This window comes from Caloenas nicobarica, chromosome 31 (assembly GCF_036013445.1).
Source record: "Caloenas nicobarica isolate bCalNic1 chromosome 31, bCalNic1.hap1, whole genome shotgun sequence".
Taxonomy (NCBI): Eukaryota; Metazoa; Chordata; class Aves; order Columbiformes; family Columbidae; genus Caloenas; species Caloenas nicobarica.
Genome location: NC_088275.1, coordinates 1,421,451 through 1,439,356, shown reverse-complemented (window position 1 = coordinate 1,439,356; position 17,906 = coordinate 1,421,451). Strand labels below are relative to the sequence as shown.

General features: G+C 57.7%; 1 protein-coding gene across 2 annotated transcripts; it reads right to left on the bottom strand.

The window, feature by feature from the left end:
- Nucleotides 1-504: 504 nt before the first annotated feature.
- Nucleotides 505-16,107, bottom strand: SNX27 (sorting nexin 27). Of its 2 annotated transcripts, XM_065653591.1 has the most exons (13): nt 15,824-16,107; nt 10,920-11,151; nt 10,247-10,439; nt 9,336-9,400; nt 8,891-8,995; nt 8,230-8,308; nt 7,023-7,186; nt 6,242-6,331; nt 4,825-4,974; nt 4,535-4,663; nt 4,320-4,379; nt 3,330-3,392; nt 505-1,896 (listed from the first exon to the last, which is right to left on the bottom strand). In XM_065653591.1, exons 1-13 carry the CDS (start codon nt 16,105-16,107, stop codon nt 1,849-1,851), a joined length of 1,662 nt encoding a protein of 553 aa, XP_065509663.1. In that variant the 3' UTR covers nt 505-1,848. The 2 variants fall into 2 exon arrangements, with proteins under 2 accessions (XP_065509663.1, XP_065509664.1); XM_065653592.1 differs by lacking the exon at nt 3,330-3,392.
- Nucleotides 16,108-17,906: the final 1,799 nt, after the last annotated feature.

Below are 17,906 nucleotides of genomic sequence, written 5' to 3'. Positions count from 1 at the left end.
CCCCTGAATTGGGACAGTGCCCCCGAACACCCCAAAATAGGGACGGTGACCCTGACACCCCAAAATAGAGATGGTGACCCTGACCCCCCCCCCAAAATGGGGATGGTGCCCCCCCCAGCACCCCCAAAAGCGGCCGGTGCCCCCCTCGTCCCCACTGTCTGGAAGGTTTTGGGGCGCGGGGCGGGGGGGGGGGCGGGTCTGTCCCCCCTTTTTGGGGGTTCGGTTCCTGCTGAGTCCATGTGGGGGTGGGTCGGGGTGGGGGGCGCGGGGCGGGGGGGGGCGCAGAACCCCGGGATTCGACGGCCCAGATGCCGCCACTTAATTTATTTGCTATTTATTGCGGTTCCTTTGGATAATTTAAGGTTTTTTTCCTTTTATTATTTTTTTTTTTTCCTCTGATTTTTTTTTTTTTCTGTCTAAATAAAATAAGTTAAAAAAACCCCTGAAGCTTAAAGGAGCCTCTGGGTGGGGGTTTGGGGGTGGGGGGGGGGAAGGACACGGCACTTTCATCAATAAATCAATTTATTTAAAAGAATATGTTACAATTAATTACACTAAGTGACTTTACCAAACAGCCGGTGAGTTAGAGACCGAGGAATGAAACACCGGGAGCAGCTGAGGGGGTGGGACCGGGGGGGGGGCTGTTTGTTAATTTTTTCCATTCTTTTTTTGCCCTTTTTTTTTCGTTTTTAATTTAAAAAAAAAAATACTGTAGTGAAAAGAGAATTCGAACAAGCTCAAATAAATTAAAGAGGATGCGATGGCAGCAAATTTGGGGCGTGAGGGGGACGCATTTCATGGGGACCCCCCCGCCACCCAGGGACACCAGCCCAGAGGGGGGGACGGAGCCACGAAGCCAATTAGTGCGGCACTAATTAATTCCTGCCCCGCTCCCGCCCCCCCTGCAAAAGGCTCTGGGAGCCCCAAAACAAGAGGATTTCACCCCAAAAACCCCATGAAGGCCGGTGGGGGGGACATGGGGTGATGGGGGGGGGGACACATGGGGTGACAGGGACACACGGCGTCCCCTTTATTTAAATTGCTTTTTTTTCCTCTGCAGAAACCAGCCCCAAAGCAGCAAAAAAAAACCCCTTTTCCTCCCCAATTTCTCCTCCTGGGCCCCCCCCAGGGACAGTTCCCCCCGGCACTGGGGTCCAGACGTCCCCAAAATACATGAAATTACCCAGAACCAAAACAAAACACGGGGTGGGGGGGAGAAATAATAAATCAAAGGCTGAAACCTGTGCCCAGAGGCGTTTCCAGCAGTGACGCTTTTTTCCTTTTTTTTTTTTTCTTTTTTCCGTCTTTTTTTTTTTTCTCTTTTTTTTTTTCTGCTTTTTCACCTTTTTTTTTTTCCTTCGCCTTTTTTTTTCTTCTCCTATTTTTTCCTCTTTTTCCAGTTTTCTTTTTTTCCTCCGAAGTTATTTTTTTTTTAAAAAAAAAACCACCGCAGGTTGTGCTGGGAGGAGACGCGTGCGTTAAAAAGAGAAAAAAACCCACGAGTGTAAAAAAGGTGCTGCCGCCAGGATGGAATTAAACGAACTTTGCGTATTTGGGACTTTGGTTGGTGGGGGGTTATTTTTGGGTGGTTTTTTTGGTTTTTTTGTTTTTTTACATACATACATGTTTGACCAGTGCAAACCACGACGTTCCAGTTGTACAAAAGAAAAGCTCAGTCCAAGCTCTGGAACGGGAGCCGGGCTGGGAGGGGGGGAAGCGGCTCCTCGGTGCTTTCGACAGGACGCTCACAAATGGGATTATTATTAATAATAATATTTAGTTTCAGGGCTTTAATACAATGACAGAGCTGTGTTAATGGGGGGGGGGTCGTCGTTCCGTGCGCTGGGGCTAAGTGGCCGCGTCCCTTTGCTGTGATCTGACCAGCTGGAAAATGTTCTGCAAGAAAAAAGAAGGAAAAAAAAAAAAAAAAAAAAGGATGTTAAATGTGGGAAGGGTTCTGGGGGGTGTCCTGGTCCCCAACCCCAGCACAAGAGCCCTGGGGACGCTCCTGGTCGCACCACGAAGCGGCTGCACCGAACCCCCCACCCCGGTACCGACCAAACCGCCCCCAAAATCCCCGCGATTCACCCCGAAACGGGGCCCCTGCATGAGGATTTTTGCTCCGGGAAGCCGAGCGGGGAGGATTTTGCTGCCAATGGGACCGACAAAGAGCCAAGTGGGGATGGGAGGCATTGGCGGGACGCGTGTCCCCAAGTCTTTTGGGTGGAGAGAGTCAAAAAATGAGTTTCCGTGGCAGGGAAGCGACGGGAGGGTCGGTGCTGAGGGAGAAGCGACTCAAGGGAGGAGGAAAAGCAAATTCCCTGGTTTCCAGTTACGGATCCATCAGCGCGGCCCCAGGAAAAGATGTCGGAGCCGCGGGAAGTGGCGACGCTCGGCAAGGGCTGCGGGAGCTCCGGCCAAGCACGGTTGTGCCGGGGAGGTTGGTAATTTGGGGTAATTTCTTCCCCAAAGGGCTGTGGGGCGTTGGAACCGGCTGCCCAGGGCAGTGGTGGAGTCACCGTCCCTGGAGGGGTTGGACAGATGAGAGATGAGGTTCTCAGGGATGCGTTTAGTGCCGGGGGTGGGTTATGGTTGGACTCGATCTCCAGGGGCTTTTCCACCCCGAACGACTCCGCGGTTCTCAGCCAGCAGCACGAGCGGATCCCTCGCGGTGTCCCCGGCCTTTGTAGCGACATCAAACACCCGCTTTGCCGCGGGAAGGGGTGACACCGGCACACGACCTCCCGGCGGGTGTTTTCGGGAGCGTTATCGCGCCGGGTGGGTTTGGCAGGGGAAGCTCCCACGCCCCCGCGCCGTCACGGCTCCTTCCTGCGCGGGTGCCGCGGCCCACGCCGTCTGCTACCGCTTTCTGTTCCTTTTGCTGGCCGACGCTTCCTCGCCGAGACGAACCGCACTGCGGGGTTCACAGCACGACCGCGGTTCCCTCTCACCGCTCAACCTGCGGCTCTTTCCGACGCCCGAGCGAAGGAAGAAGGTTGATTTGCAGTGGGAGACATTGGCGGCAGCTCCCAGCACCGTGCCGGGGCTTTTCCAGACCCTCCGTGAACGTTTTGGGTGAATGTGCCGCGAGGGAATGTCTTGGATTCAAGCAATGATGCTTCCCACTACATCCTGAAGCGTTTAGTTTTAAATCCTGGCCAGGCAGGAGCATTTTGAAGGTGCTACAAAGTGCGGGTTTGCTCCCCGTTCCTCAGTCCCTAAAGGTCTTTGCTCGGCTGCAGAGCAATAAAAGAAAAACCAGACGCCACGAGCGTGCGGGACGGAGCCTTCGGTCCTTGAAAAGCAGCGGTTGCGTTCAGCCCGGTTACCTCGCTGCGCAAATTGTCTTTACTGCAGTTCTCGTTATCCTTGTCTGCCGCTTCCTCCTCCACCTTGACAAGGGAAAAGAATAAAAAGGGTATAAATTAAAACGAGAGGCGCAACGATTTGTTGCTGGGAGGGACAGGGGTGTCCTGCAGGGATAAGAATCCCCTTTTCTGATTTCCTGGAAAATTCGGGCAGGTTTATCCTCTTCTGTCCCGCTGGTAACGTCCCCCGGTGCCAGCCCTGCATCCCAGCACGTCCAAACCCTCCGGGCACGGACAGAACGAGGTTTCGTTCCCATTTAGGAGGAGGCAGCTGCAGGGCAGGTTCTCCCGGATCACCGCTCCAAGATTTGCCGCATTTCAGCCCCGTTTGAGGGACCCAAATCCAGAGAGGAGCCGTTGGCGGAGCGAGTAGGGCCGATATCACAAAGAGCAGATCGAGAGAGGATCCGGTGTCCGAGGGCGCTCGTCTCTGACCCCGTGATGGAGAGAACCGCTCCGGGATGGCAATTTGGCAGCAAACCCGGGGGCCGCCGAGTGAGCTGAACACACGTGTTTTATCCGGCTGTTTTCTGCCTGTTCCCCACGATCCAAGTGAAGCAAAGCAGCGGGAAGAGAGGGAAGCACAGGGGGGCTCGTGTCCGAGCTCAGAGCCAGGTCCAAGCACCAGGAGACGCCCGAGCAGGTCAAGGTTTGGCTCAAACGCCCCAAAAACCTCCCGGGTCTCTCAGCAGCTTTGCGCCGCGGGCTCTCACAAGCCGTTCTGAATAATTCAGCAGCCCGTGCCGTCTCGACGGAGGTTTTGCCATCTGCCTCATCCCGCTCGGCCTTGCCACGGGGGGAAATCTCCCAGCACCGGGAGCTCCGAACACCAAACGCCCTCCGCCCACAGAGCCCGTCTGCTCCCCAAGACCCGGCATCGCGCCCCGGACGAGCTGCCGGGCAGAAACGCTGAAAAGACGGAGCCGTTTGGCCGCAGCGGCGGGTTCTTACCTCCTTCCTCCACTTGAGCTCGCAGAAGACCCGTTCGAAGCACTCGTGCATGTAGTTGAACTGCAAAGAGAAAGCGGGGAGCGCTCAGCTCCTCCTGCTGGTCACCAGCCCCTGCGTCTGCTCCGAAAGCCGCGGTACAGGCTGCTCCTCCGCTTTCTCGGGGGAAAACAAGCAGGTTTGGGGCTTTTTCGTCTGTGGAGGACAGGGGTACTTACGTAGGGGGTGAAGATTTTAACCCATCGGGGTTTCTTCTCTCCTCGGGCGTACTCGAAACAAAAGGCCATGCCCTCCTCGTCCGTGTCCCACCGCTGCATTTCGTCCCATTCGAACGCGATGACCTGGTTCTGGAGGAAGAGGAGGCACCGCTGAGCCCGGCAGAGTGTGAGGAAGAGGAGGTGGGAGGCAGAAACAAACCCCGACCGCCACCAAAATCCCTCTGAGGCCGCTCGGTGCCATCGCGAGCCCCGCGATGGTTGGGGACACGGTGCTCGCCGATGTCCCTTACCTCCAGCTGTCCCTCCTCGGTGCAGGCATGGAGTTTAAAGTGCTTGATGCTGATGGCGGTGATGACGTGGCCCTTCCGCCGCGAGTCGCAGGAGCAGTGGGGGAAGATGATCTCGTTGTAGCCCTCGCACGTCCGTAACATGTTTAAATACTGCGGAGAGAAAGCGCCGGGAGCTCGCAGGGACGGAGGGACAGGACTCACGTCGCCTCTTGATGCTGCTAATTGCGCTGGCGCTAATCACCCCCTTGGAAATCCCCGGCTTTACCGCAGCCCCCTCCAAAGGAAACCAAACCCCAGCGCTGCACCGTCAGGAAAAGACGCAAAGAGGGATTTTGGCTATTTGGAGGACGAAGGGCTTTGAGTTCCCAGGCTCTTTGGGACACACGTGTTGCCTTCTTGACCTGCTGGACCAGGGTCCTGGTGTATGTGTGTGTGGATATATGTATATTTATATGCTGGGATATACCCTTTGCAAAGATCCATATCTTCCCTTGGCCATCAGGGAGCCGGTGAGAGGAACGGGAACAAAACAGCCACGAGATAACCCGCAGGAGGAAGCGTCTATTTACCGATCCTTATCGTCAGGTAATAATTAACCTTCTCGGCTCAGCATCTCGGGCGACCCTTCCAGGGTCCAGCCCAGGGCAGCGGGTCCCCCTTGGAGCCACCGCAGCTTTGGGGACAGTCCCAAGCGAGCTGGGAAGGGACTTCAAGGCTCTTGGAAAGCAGCCGGCGGTGTCAGGGCTAGGGCAGCCGCCTTCCCCAGTACCCGCAGCCCCGAGCAACCCAGGAACTCATTTACAAGGCAGATTCTTCTGCCGTTTGATGTTGGAGCCAAGCTGGTGTCTGGCAGAGGAGCCCAGGGCATCCCCATCCCTCCCCGGGCAGGTTCGCCCGGTCCTGCCGAGCCCCCAAGCGATAAGAGGCAGAAAACCCCCCCCTGAGATCAGACACAGGGCTTGCAAGCTGGGGAGAATTCTGACGGACAAAAATCAAGAAGAAATTAAGGCGGCGAGGGGGCAGCAGCTCGCCAGGACGCGTTCCCTCCTTGGCCACGGAGGCGGAACGAGACCTTTGCCTCGGGATTGCTGCGAAGAAACAGGGCTGCGGGTGCAGGGTTGCTACACCGCACCTTTCAACACCGGCAATAACCCACGTGGTTTAACCGCTGCATCGTCTGCAGCTGAGTCAACGGGGGATCTTGCCAAGGACAAGCCACTGTTCCGCCGAGGCGCGAGGGGAGGTTTGGGGTTGAGTTGCAAGGGATCTCTGGAGATGACGCGGTTCCAGTCGTGGCGGGGACACCTTGGGCTGCTCCGTCCCCATCCAACCTGCCCTGGAACCCTCGCGGGGCTCCCCGCGCAGCCAGTGTCCCGTCTCCAGCCACGGCTCTGCGAACGGGCCGGGCAGAACTCACCATCACCATCTTCCGCTGCTCGCACAGTTTCTGCAGCTGGTAGGACTTCTCCTCGGCTTTGATGTAGCCTTTCTTCACATCATCGACAGCCTGGGCAGGAAAAATGAGAGTCGAGTCACGAGGCTTCGCCCACGCCACCAAATTGAAAGCCCAGAAGGTGACCGGTGTCCTCAGGGGATGGCCAGGCCCAGGGGCGACTCCTGCTCGGGGAGCACGAGGGCGTCCAGGAGGATTTGGGAAGAACGTCCCCTGGCAAAAAGACGGATCTGGAGATGCTGGTACCTGTTATCCCGCTCTTGCCTCCAGCTATGGGCTGGCGCAGGCCCTGCACCGCAGGCACCCGCTCTGCTCTTGGCAGGGAAACGTGTTTTTCCCCTCAGGACCGCGTGGGTTCCCAGCCCCTTCCCTCCCTCCTTGGCTGCGCAGCCCAGCGAGGGCTCCTGCCCCCGGCACAAAGCGCCTCGTGGAGCTGCCAGCCAGGAAAGATCCCGTCTGGGAGATCACAGAATTGGACGACGACTGGTTTCATTTCCATTCGCACCAGAGGCCGGTTCAGAGAGCGCTGGGACAGCGGTTTTGGCAGCTGAGACAGAGCAGGATTCATCTGACTGAGCTTTGCAGGTATTTCCCTCTGAGCTGGTCATCCCAGCCCGGTTTTACACGTTACCCGAGCAGGACTGGCCCTCAAGCCAGCACGGCAAAGGACAGCGGCGCCCGGAGCGGGACACTCATCCTGCCTCGCGTCACCCCCAGGAAAATGTGGCAGCTTTGGGGCACCCACCTGATGGAAGAAGTAGGTGACCGCCAGGTCGTTGTCGTTGAGAAGAACCTCCTCCTCCGTCGTGAAGAGCCACTTCCGAATGGTCAGGCACGTCCCCGGCACCGCCGAGGTGTAGTTCTGCACGTAGAGTTTGTGGGGGAATTCGTTGGGTGCCAGTTTGCGCACTGGAAGGAGCAGAGAGCGCAGTGAGCGCGGCATCGGCTGCACGAACCGCCCCGCGATCCGCGCCACGGTCCGCTCTACTCCTCCCTGACCAAATCCAGCTTTTTTCAACCCATTCTGAGACATGTGCTGTGCTCAGATCTGCTCTACCCAGCTACAACGGACAAAAGGTGGCAAGCGCCTTCGCCAGGCGGGGATACAGTCACTCTCCGGCTGCAGACGGAGCTTCTGGTCTCCAGAGCAATTACACGAGGTGTAATCAGACCGGAGGAAATGTGGGTGTTCACAGCGAGCGTCCAGAAAACACAAGCACAAGGTTCGCTGGAGCTTTAACTTCCCAGCAGCTGGAGCTCACAGGAACGAGGAACTAATTAAGAGCTCCCGTTAGTCGGGCACCGTATCTGTTCTGCGAGATAAGTCATTTTAGGAGGGCAACAAGAAGCTAAAAATCAGCCCGGCTGTTCAGCCAGAGTCTGGTGAGCAGGAGGAACAGCCCAAGAAACTTCTTCCTACACAGCCCAGTCTGTTGGAACGGGTGACACAGGGGTGACAATCCAGAGATGAAGGCGCCTGGCTGGGAATGAAACACACGCTTGGCTGAAAACCCAGCGCAGGGAAAAACCAAACCACAAAGCAACCGCTACGCGCGTTTTGTGCCGTGACCACCACATTTTGGCCTGTCCGCAGCTCCAGTAAACCCGGGAGAACGTACACACGAGCGTGTTCTCCATCTGCTTCCCTCCCAGCAAAGGGAAAGGAAAAAATCCGTCTCCAGGCACTCTGTCCTCTCTCCAGTGTCGCAGTCACTCCGTTTGCTTTTTCTAAGCTCACTGGACCCTTTGAACTAAAGTAAAACGCATCTCCGGGTTTAACAAAAAGCTCAAATCCTCGAAGCGCTTAAGAAATGGAAAGTTAAACGACCGTGCCTGCCCGATTCCTCCCTGGGGCTCCTGGTTTTGCGAGGAGAAATAAGACCCAAAGGCGAGAGCTCTGCTCGCACCAGAGCTGCCCCGCTCGTCAGCACCGGGGGGATTAACGGACTTACCGAAGGAGTGGTTGATCACTTCGAACAAGGCGAAGTAGTTTGCGGTAATACTGTCCATCCCGACTTTCGCAGCCACGGCCTGAGGAGCAAGCGAAGGGGAAACGGGGGTGAGGAAGGTGGGAGCCGCAGCTCCCCACGCCCCTCGGGGTAAAACCAGCTCCGCGCAGGTTATTCTCGAGTATTCGCCAGCCCACGGAGAACATGAACGTTTCCAGTTCCCCTTTCAAAAAGGGCCTCATCATCTTATTCCTCCTTAATTCATCGACAGCTCCACGTTTCCTCCCGCGGTGCTGGCTGAAGTCAGTTGTCCTTCGTTTTTCCACTTCATTTTCCACTCGCAAACCTGGCCAGAGTCCCCAAAAGCGTCACCACCCTCAATATTCATCGCGCCGCAGCCGTTCTTGGATCCGGCTCCACCGCAACACACAACCCGCCCGCCGCCTCGCAGATATTATCAGGGAAGATTAATTCGGTGATGGCTCCGGCCCGCCAGCGAAAACGCAGCACCGCTCAGAGCTCTCGAGCGTCCCCGTCCTCTCTGTGACAGCGAGACGGTGTCACCGGTGCCACCGGCACCCACGGGGGCAGCAGAGAGAAGCCGGTGGGTGCCCGCAGGGTCGTGGTTTATGTCCGAATCGAGGCGCGAAGCGGAGCAGCTCACCTGGTACACCTGGTCCGTGGTGCTGTTCTTTTTGACCCTGACCGTCACCGTGGTTATATCTGGTAACGCTACTCGGAGCTCCACGTCCGAGACGCCGTTGTAGTTCTGAAGGGAGAGGACAGAAATCAGCGCCGTGTGAACTGAGCCCCAAGCTCTACGGACTATTTATCGCCTTGCGCTAATTAAAACGGTCGCTTCTAACGACCTAGCCTCAGGAATCCCGTTCCAGCCTGCACCAGAGGGATTCTGAGAGGAGGAAGACACGAGCTCTGCACCGAGGCAGGAACGCCAGCAAAGCGCCGCAGACCGCGACGGGGTCGGATTCGAGTTGATTTTTTGGATTCTTTGCCACGGTTTTCTGCTCAACCGCCTGAGGCTTTGGCAGCGAACGGCTCCGCTCCCCGGTTTACCGAGCGTTCCCAGGGCAGAGCTTCAGCGCACCCACCTCGTCCGACTCGGACAGGAACTCCTGCATGATGTCGCTCTCGCCGATGACACGGATGGAACACACTGCGGGACAGAGAGCGGGGTCAGCGGGGAACGGGAGCCCCAAAAACCACATGGAAACGACAATCGTGCTGCGCCAGCCTGGAAAATCCTTCTCAATCCTGTCCGGGCTGTCTCAGGGTGACAACGATCCAGCTCGAATCCCCGAGAAGCGCGAGCGAGCGGCCGTGTTGAGTAACGCACCGGGAGGGGTTCACGCTACGCTTAAAAGTGGGCAAGAATTTCAATAAATAGTGCTTTTGCCTATAACAAAACCCCAAGTTATTCCAGAGGGACTGAAATACGGGAATTCAGGCCAATTTCAGGGGATGATTTGGACCCGAACTGTATTGTGTTGCTTTTAAGACACAACCGGTCTCATTCTTCCTCCCACCTACGGCCTCTTTGCTGCAAAAAGGGTCGGATCTTTTTGCTTGGTGCAGAAAGAAGGTTTTGCATCCGCTTTCCCACCATCCAAACTGAACCCCAAGGAAACTCCCACTGCAGGCGTGACAATTGTGGTTAAAAAGGGCCAGAAAAAAGGCTCAGGTCAGCGCTCCTCGCTGAGAAAGGCCTTGAATGTGACTTTCCCCCCCTCCAAAATTTCCTTCCTCTTCCCCCATCTGGCGAGCAACGGGAAAATATAAAAAGCTCATTTAAAAAAGTAATTATACATATATTGTTGGAAGGGCGCCGCGTTATTTATCCACGGCGAGTCTGAGCTCCCTCTCACCGCTTTGGTCGTAAAATCCAATCCGGCTCCAAAGGAGCTTCTCCCCCATCGCTGATAAAACCCCCGGGGGAGTTTCGCGGCGCCCGCGGGGGGACGTTCCCGAGGATTCGGATGCATCCGAGGATTCGTTCTTGTACCTTTCTCTAGATATTCCTCCAGGCCGCGCCGCCGCGCGTCCAGCTGCTGCTCGGACAGCGAGAACGGCCACTTCCCCGGCAGGCGCGGGAAGGTGAAGTTGGCGAACTCCCGTTTCAGGTTCTGGTGCAGGATGGCGAACTCGCGGTAGCGCTTGGAGCAGAGCTGCCGACCTGCCATGTACACGTTGTACACCTGCGGGGAGGAGAGGGGGCTCAGCGCGGGGAGACGCCTCCCCAAAGCTTTTCGTTTCCTATTTCTAGGAATTATTCAGGCGTTATGCAGGAAAATGCCGCCAGCCTCGCGTCAGTGCAAACCCAAAGTTGTAAAAAGCCTTTTTTTCCCTATTTCCCCCTAAAAGGAAAAGGGAAACGGGAGGGAAAAGAGATTCTGGAGATGGGGAGTTGCTCCGAGATATCTGTTCCCTTTGCTTTTCCATTCGCCACAGATGTACTGAACACTTGGGGTAAAACGGGAGGCAAAAACGCAAAAGCTTATGCGAATAAAATAATAACTTCCTACTTAATCATCGCAAGAGATCAAGCTATTCCAGACACATTAATAAAAAGGAAATCGCTGCAAAAGAAGAACAAAGAAGAATAAGAGCCTCAATTAAAAACGGGACCCAAACCAGCTCGTAATGAATTAACGTTCCGACTGCCAACCGGTACCAACCACGAACTTCTCGCCGTTCTGCTCCACGTGCTTGTAGGTGGGGATGGAGATGGGCACCGCCTGCTTCTCCGTGTAGTCGTAGAACGACTGGCCCAGGGAGTCGTCGCCGGGGTCCAGGCTGTCGGCCTCGTGCGGCGGCACCGACAGCACCGTCAGGATCAGCTCCTTCTCGCCGGCGCGGATCAGATCCACCACCTGCTTGTGTGTCGCTCCCTCCACGTTCACTCCGTTGCTGCGGAGGGGAAAGCGGAGCGGTTGTGAGCGCCGTGGGGCCCAGACGCGCCGCCGGCTCTGGCGGAACGCTCGCGCGCCTGCTTGGGTGTTTAAAGTGAAATTCGCAGCTTTTGCCGTTTCTCGACGGTACGATGCGGCGCGTTTGGACGCAGAAGGCGAGGCTTTTCCCGTTTTAACGCAGAATCGGGGAAGAAAACACTGACCGCGCGCTACTTGAGCGCAGCAAAGCCCATCTCCCGACCCTCTGCGGCCCCAAAACCTCAGTGGATTCCCCCAAACCCCACTTGAACACACCAGAACCCCAAAACTCTCGTTCCCATGTCCCCGATGGTCATTGTCTCCAGTGAGACCCCGAGGACACAGCATTTGTCCGGCAAACCAAAACTCCCCATCATGCCCACGCTAACGAGCAAAACCCCTGAGACGTGGAGAAGAACGTTTCACTTCTCCCATTCGCACGCCGGGTGACTCATTTTCTGCAAAGACTTCGCAAAATTTCCCAACTCTGCCCCGTCGAGCGGCGAGGAGGAAATTCAATGTGGGGAAGCCTGCGAGAAGCTTCCTGGAGGTGGGGAGCGCGGTTTGGCTCCGGCTCCGTCCATGGACATATGTGAAGCCCCTACAGCTCCATCATCCCCCGTTTGCGTTGTTATCTGGAGCTCAAAGCCGGAGCAGAGAGCGCAGGAAGCAGAAATAGGTTTAAATCCCCCCAGTTTCAGCAATCGTGCCCATTCCAAGGTGCATATATGCCGCAGAAGCGTTAAAGCGGGGCAGAGAAAAAGGCTCTTGCATTTATCTAATCGTGCATTTAACGGAAAACCAAGCAGACAAGGGTTCTTCGTTTCCCCACCGCTGTTCTCCCAAGGAAAGAAAGATCCACTTGCTGTTTTTCACTCCAACGCGCAGCCAGGGGACCCGGATTAGTCCCAGTTTGGACCTCCAGCCTCAACTGGGAGAATTCATTCCCCAGTTCTGGTAAAACACCCCAAAAATGTGCGCAGGGAAGCGAAGGATGGAGCCTGGAAAGGTTGGGGTGAATTCGGGGAAGACGGCGTGTTGAAGAGGAGAAGGATCTCCCATCAGCTGTCGTTTTACAGACCGTTCCCAACTTTTCCAAAGCAGAACCGGCTTTTTCTGTCCCAAGTCGACACTTAAAACCAGACTTTAGGCCAAGAGGAGATGAAGAGGTTGATCCTCGGAGGGAAACGCCTCTTACCCCGTGCACACACCGCTCTCGGGAGGGTCGGGACGGCACCGGCTCCATCGAGGGCTTTTCCATCCAGGGTACGAGCCCTTCCTGCGATGCAGCTGCTCCCGGCGCCGTTTCTACCGTTTCTTCGGCGCAGGAGACAAGCGCCAGAGACCAACCCTCTGGTCTGGGGGTACGGTGGCCCCCACCCTCACATCGCACCCGCATCCGACCCGTTTCCCATTGCGGGCCAATAATACCGAGAGCAAACGCCTTCTTTATCCGCTCAATTTTGCGGGAGCTCCCCTGCAAGCAGAGCGAACGGCGGTGAGACGCTCTTCCCTGTCAAGATTAGTTATGATTGTCATTCAGGGCGATAATCAAGAGCTAAATTAGCTCTCGTTGTCTGTCTCCAATGCCCTCGACACCCAGAAACACCCCAGCTAAGGAGATTACGGAGCCGCGGAAAGCGAGAGGTCTGAGCTGGGTGCGAGATACGGGAGCGAAGAGAGGATGGGGCTCGAAATAAACCCGAAATAAAACCCCTCGGTTTTGGGGGAGGGCCGGGAGGTGCTCACAGTTGAAAACAAAACCCCTCCGGGAAATCAGCAGCCGGGTCAGAGAACACCCAACCGGCACCGGACACGACGCACAGACGCCAAACCCGCCGCGGGCAGGGGAACCGGCACCGGGACGGCGGATGGGCCCCCCCCGACCGCTGCGGAAAGGAGGGGAAATCGGAGCTATTTCTGGAGTCTCGTTTTATTGTTTTCTGCTCCGACTTGCAGCCACGCTGAGATCGACTCGCGGGAGTCGAGTTTTAACAGACCTGGGGGGGAAGGAGGGTCCTCTTGGCTCCGCGCTGCCCCGGAAGGTTTTTGGGGCAGATTTATGCAGCCGGGTTAAGAAAAGTGAGAGGTGATATCGGAAAATGGCAAGAGCTGACCTGGCAGAGCTGCAGGAAGATCCATGGGCAAATTCCAAGTGGTTCCTCCCGGGAGATAAAGCGGTGGATAAATCCCCATCCACACGGGGGGGGTCCTGCCCCCTCGTTAACCACTGTTATCTGCAGCTCTTAATTCTTCCAAACACCGACAGACTAAAGGTCGGTTCCTCACCTCGTGCCGCCCGAGGCACCCAGGACCAAACCCCGATTCCAGCCTCCGGTTTAAAACACAGCGCTTTAAGCGTTTCCCCCTCGCAACACGCGCTAAATATTTCCCCTCGCTCGATAACCGCGGTTGTCTCGAGTAGATCCTCCAGGTGCAGAATTCACCCCTCCCTGAACGGTTCTTCTGCAAAAAAAACAAGAAATCAAAGCGTAAAGTATTTGGGTCACCAGGGAGAGACGCAGACCGCGGTTTGCGCGGGGCACGGGCAGTGGTAGCCACGGGCTAGTCCGGACCTAAACACGGGCAGGTGTCCTTCACACCCCGCGGAGCCTGGCAGCGAAGCATTCCTGCTGCCGCCAAATCCCTGTAATTAATAAGTAATTGAACCTAACCAGCTCAGCACGAAGTACAAACGCGGCGGGATCGGGAAGGGATCGCGCAGCTCAGCACGGGAAGAACCAGCCACAAGATGAAGGGAACACGCTGGGAAAAATACACCTCGGGGGGCTGAGGAAAAGCCTCGAGGAGATGGAACCTGCGGCAGTCCAGAAACACGGAGTTTTATGGGGTTTTTATGGGGGGGAAGATCAGTTTTGACCCAGCTGGAGCATCCCCATGGAAAGATGTTTCCAGGGGCCGAGAGGAGTTCGAACCAAGCGGCCGGTTGCGTTCCCATCTCTGCTGCCTTTGCGAAGCTGCACGGGGCGGGGAAACAAGCCAAGGACTTCAGAGATCAGCCCTGTTTTGTCCCAAAACGGGGGTTCTGCCCCTCCCTGTCCAGCCCTGCCTGCAGCAGCACCCCGGCCCCACCAGCTCTCCTCTTCCCACCAAGGGGTGCCCCCAAAAACAAAGGTGGGGAGTGAATCTCCCCAGGGACGGGGACCAGAGACTCACCCTCTCAGGGAAAGGGTCCGGCTTGAGGCTGTGACCCTCAGTCCCCACACACACCCCATAAGGAGGGGGTTCCCCTGAAGAACCCCCTAAAAACATGAGTGTCCAGGCTTTAAGGAGATGGAGACTGTGCCCCCCACCCCGGCCCCCAAAGCTCTCGGTGGGGACCATGCTGCCCCATGGCTCCCTGGAAAGAGGTTTGAACCCTCAATCGGGATGACAACAGCCCAGCCCCCTCCTAAGAGCTCCCCAAATCCCCCAGTAAGGGCGGGTCAGGGCTCCCCAAATCCCCAGTGAGAGCAAAGCAGATCAAACCCCACTCCAACATCGGGGGTCCCCAAAGCATCTCCTCACAGGAAGCCCTGGGGGGGGCCCAAAAAGCCCCCGCTGAGAGGAGAACAAACCGGCCCCGAACCCCTGCGGAGGCCCAGCTGCCCCCACAACCCCCCCATGTCCCCAAGGCGGGGAAACCAGGCTGGGCCCCCCATAACAACCCCCAAGACTCGGCCCCCTCAGTCCCCTCCAAACCCCAACAAGGGGTCCCCCCAGCCCCTCCTCAGGACCCCCCGGGAGAGGCTCAGCCCCCTCAGTCCCCCCAAATCCCCATGGAGGGGACCCCCTGACCCCTCCCAGGCTCAGCCCCCTCAGTCCCCCAAAACCCCAACGAGGGGTCCCCGCCAGCCCCTCCTCAGAACCCCCCAGGGGAGGCTCAGCCCCCTCAGTCCCCGCCGAGGGAACCCCCCGGCTGCCTCAGGCTCAGCCCCCTCAGTCTTCCCCAAACCCCACTGAAGATCCCCCCTGCCACCCAGGCACAGCCCTTCCTCAGGATCCCCCAGGGGAGGCTCAGCTCCCTCAGTCTCCCCCAAATCCCCAAAGAGGGGTCCCCCCAGCCCCAGCCCCTCCTCAGGACCCCCCGGGAGAGGCTCAGCCCCCTCAGTCCCCCCAAATCCCCATGGAGGGAACCCCCTGACCCCTCCCAGGCTCAGCCCCCTCAGTCTCCCCCAAACCCCACTGAAGGCCCACCCCCCCAGCCCCTCCTCAGGACCCCCGGGGGAGGCTCAGCCCCCTCAGTCTCCCCCAAATCCCCAAAAAGGGGTCCCCCCAGCCCCAGCTCCTCCTCAGGACCCCTCAGGGGAGGCTCAGCCCCCCCAAATACCCATAGAGGGGACCCCCCGACCCCTCCCAGCCTCAGCCCCCTCATTTCCCCTAAACCCCACCGAGTGCCCCCCCAGCCCCTCCCCAGGACCCCCCGGGGGAGGCTCAGCCCCCTCAGTCTCCCCCAAATCCCCAACGAGGGGTCCCCCCAGCCCCAGCCCCTCCTCAGGACCCCCCGGGGGAGGCTCAGCCCCCTCAAATCCCCTCCAAACCCCACCGAGGGGACCCCCCGACCCCTCCCGGCCTCAGCCACCCCCCAAACCCCAGCGAGCGCCCCCTCCCCAGGCCCAGCCCTCCCGGGGCGGCGGCCCCCCCGTACTCACACCTCCAGGATGCGGTCCCCCTTGCGCACCCCGGCGCGGTCGGCGGCCCCGCCGCCCAGCACGGCGCTGACATGCTGCAGCGGCGCGTACAGCTCGCCGTTGATGCTCCGCAGCTGCCCGCCCTCGCTCACTTGGCCGCGGACGTTGAAGCCGTAGCCGGACTCCGACTTGACGATGCGGACCACGCGGGGGCCGCCCGGCCCCGCCGGGGCCCCCTCGCCGCCGCCGTTCCGCTGCGGCAGCGCCGCCGAGCGCGGCAGCGACTCGCCCTCCTCGTCCGCCATCTTGGCGAGCAAGCGCCCGGCCGGCCCGTCACGCGCCCGCCGCCGCGCCGGCCACCGTAGGGCACCGCCCCCCGCCCGGAGGACGACGGGAAATGTAGTCCGACCCTACTGTCCCTCCAGCGCGGGGCGCGGGGGACGCTGGGAAATGTAGTCCGGTGGGCGCGAGGCATTGTGGGAGGTTTTTTGGTCGCCATGGCAACGCGGGTGGCGGGGGGCGCTGTGCCCGGCGGCGCCGGGCCGTGGCGTTATTGCGGTGATGTCACACAGCGTCATCGGTCAGTGTGGTGACGTCACACAGCGTCATCAGTCAGTGTGGTGACATCACACGACCTCGTCAGTCACTGCCATGAGTCTATAAGGCAACAGGTGTCACCCCCAGGCCAGGCCAGGGCCCAGCGCTGGCGCGGGGAGTGCAGGCCTCTCCTGTCACAGAGTCACAGAATCCCGGAATGTCACGGGTCGGAAAGGACCTCGAAAGCTCACCCAGTGCAACCCCCCCGCCGGAGCAGGAACACCCAGCTGAGGTTACACAGGAAGGTGTCCAGGCGGGTTGGAATGTCTGCAGAGAAGGAGACTCCACAACCTCCCTGGGCAGCCTGGGCCAGGCTCTGGCACCCTCACCGCGAACAAGTTTCTTCTCCTATTCAAGCGGAACCTCCTGTGTTCCAGTTTGCACCCATTGCCCCTTGTCCTGTCACTGGCTGTCACCCAGAAGAGCCTGGCTCCATCCTCCTGACACTCCCCCTTTCCATATTGATCCCCATGAATGAGCTCAGCCCTCAGTCTCCTCTTCTCCAGCTCCAGAGCCCCAGCTCCTCAGCCTTTCCTCGGCAGGGAGATGCTCCACTCCCTTCAGCATCTTGGTGGCTGCGCTGGACTCTCTCCAGCAGTTCCCTGTCCTGCTGGAACCGAGGGACAACCTCAGCCTGGTCCTCGTCCCCCCGCGCTGGGGCCAGGACACGTTTAACTCCGATCCCGCAGCAGCCACGGCGCTCAGCAGCCCAGGAGCCCGCGCATTGGACGCAGCAACAGCTCGGACACATGGAAGGGGATCAGCAATTAAAAAAATAAAAAGAAGAGACAAGAAGAGCCCGTTCCCACCGCGCACACGTATTGAATCGATTGTGTGATTCTATGAAAACAAACCCCAAAACTAAACAACAGAACAAAACAAAGATTCCTGTGATCACAGACCAGTGTCCTCACTGTGGGTGCTTCCCTACCGTAAGCCACACAGTGGCTGGTAGAAAAGTTCAGCGTGTGAAGTTTGTATCACTAGCAGCCAACAGCCACCAGGATGGTACAGGGGTCGGTGTTAAATGTTAGAGGATATGGTATTAATCAGAGAAGGTAAGTCTTTGACAAATCCAATTTCTTTCTTGAATAGATGGAATATGCGTATACTTGGGTAAGGCTCAGTAGTGCACAACATCAAAAAATAACATTATGCAATATCAAGAGAGTACACAATAAGGTTGCCCAACATCAAATCCCATATCCCCTATTAAAAACAGATGGGATATTACCTTTTTCATATTACCCATATGCTTTTAATATAGATTCAGGATCCGAGGCTGAAACACACTCCTGTCTGCTCCCTTCCCGGCCGTGCTCCTCACAGGCTTTTCTGCAGACAAGAGCTGCCATCTGGGCCATGGAAATCGTGGCTGCGAGAGGCTGAAAAGAGCAAGACGGGGACATGGAAACGAAGGACAGAAAGGGTTGTTTGTTGCTGTGAAGGCGAGGAAAAAAAATGACCTTCAAAAACTCAGTCTTGGTACAGAACATCAATAAAAAAT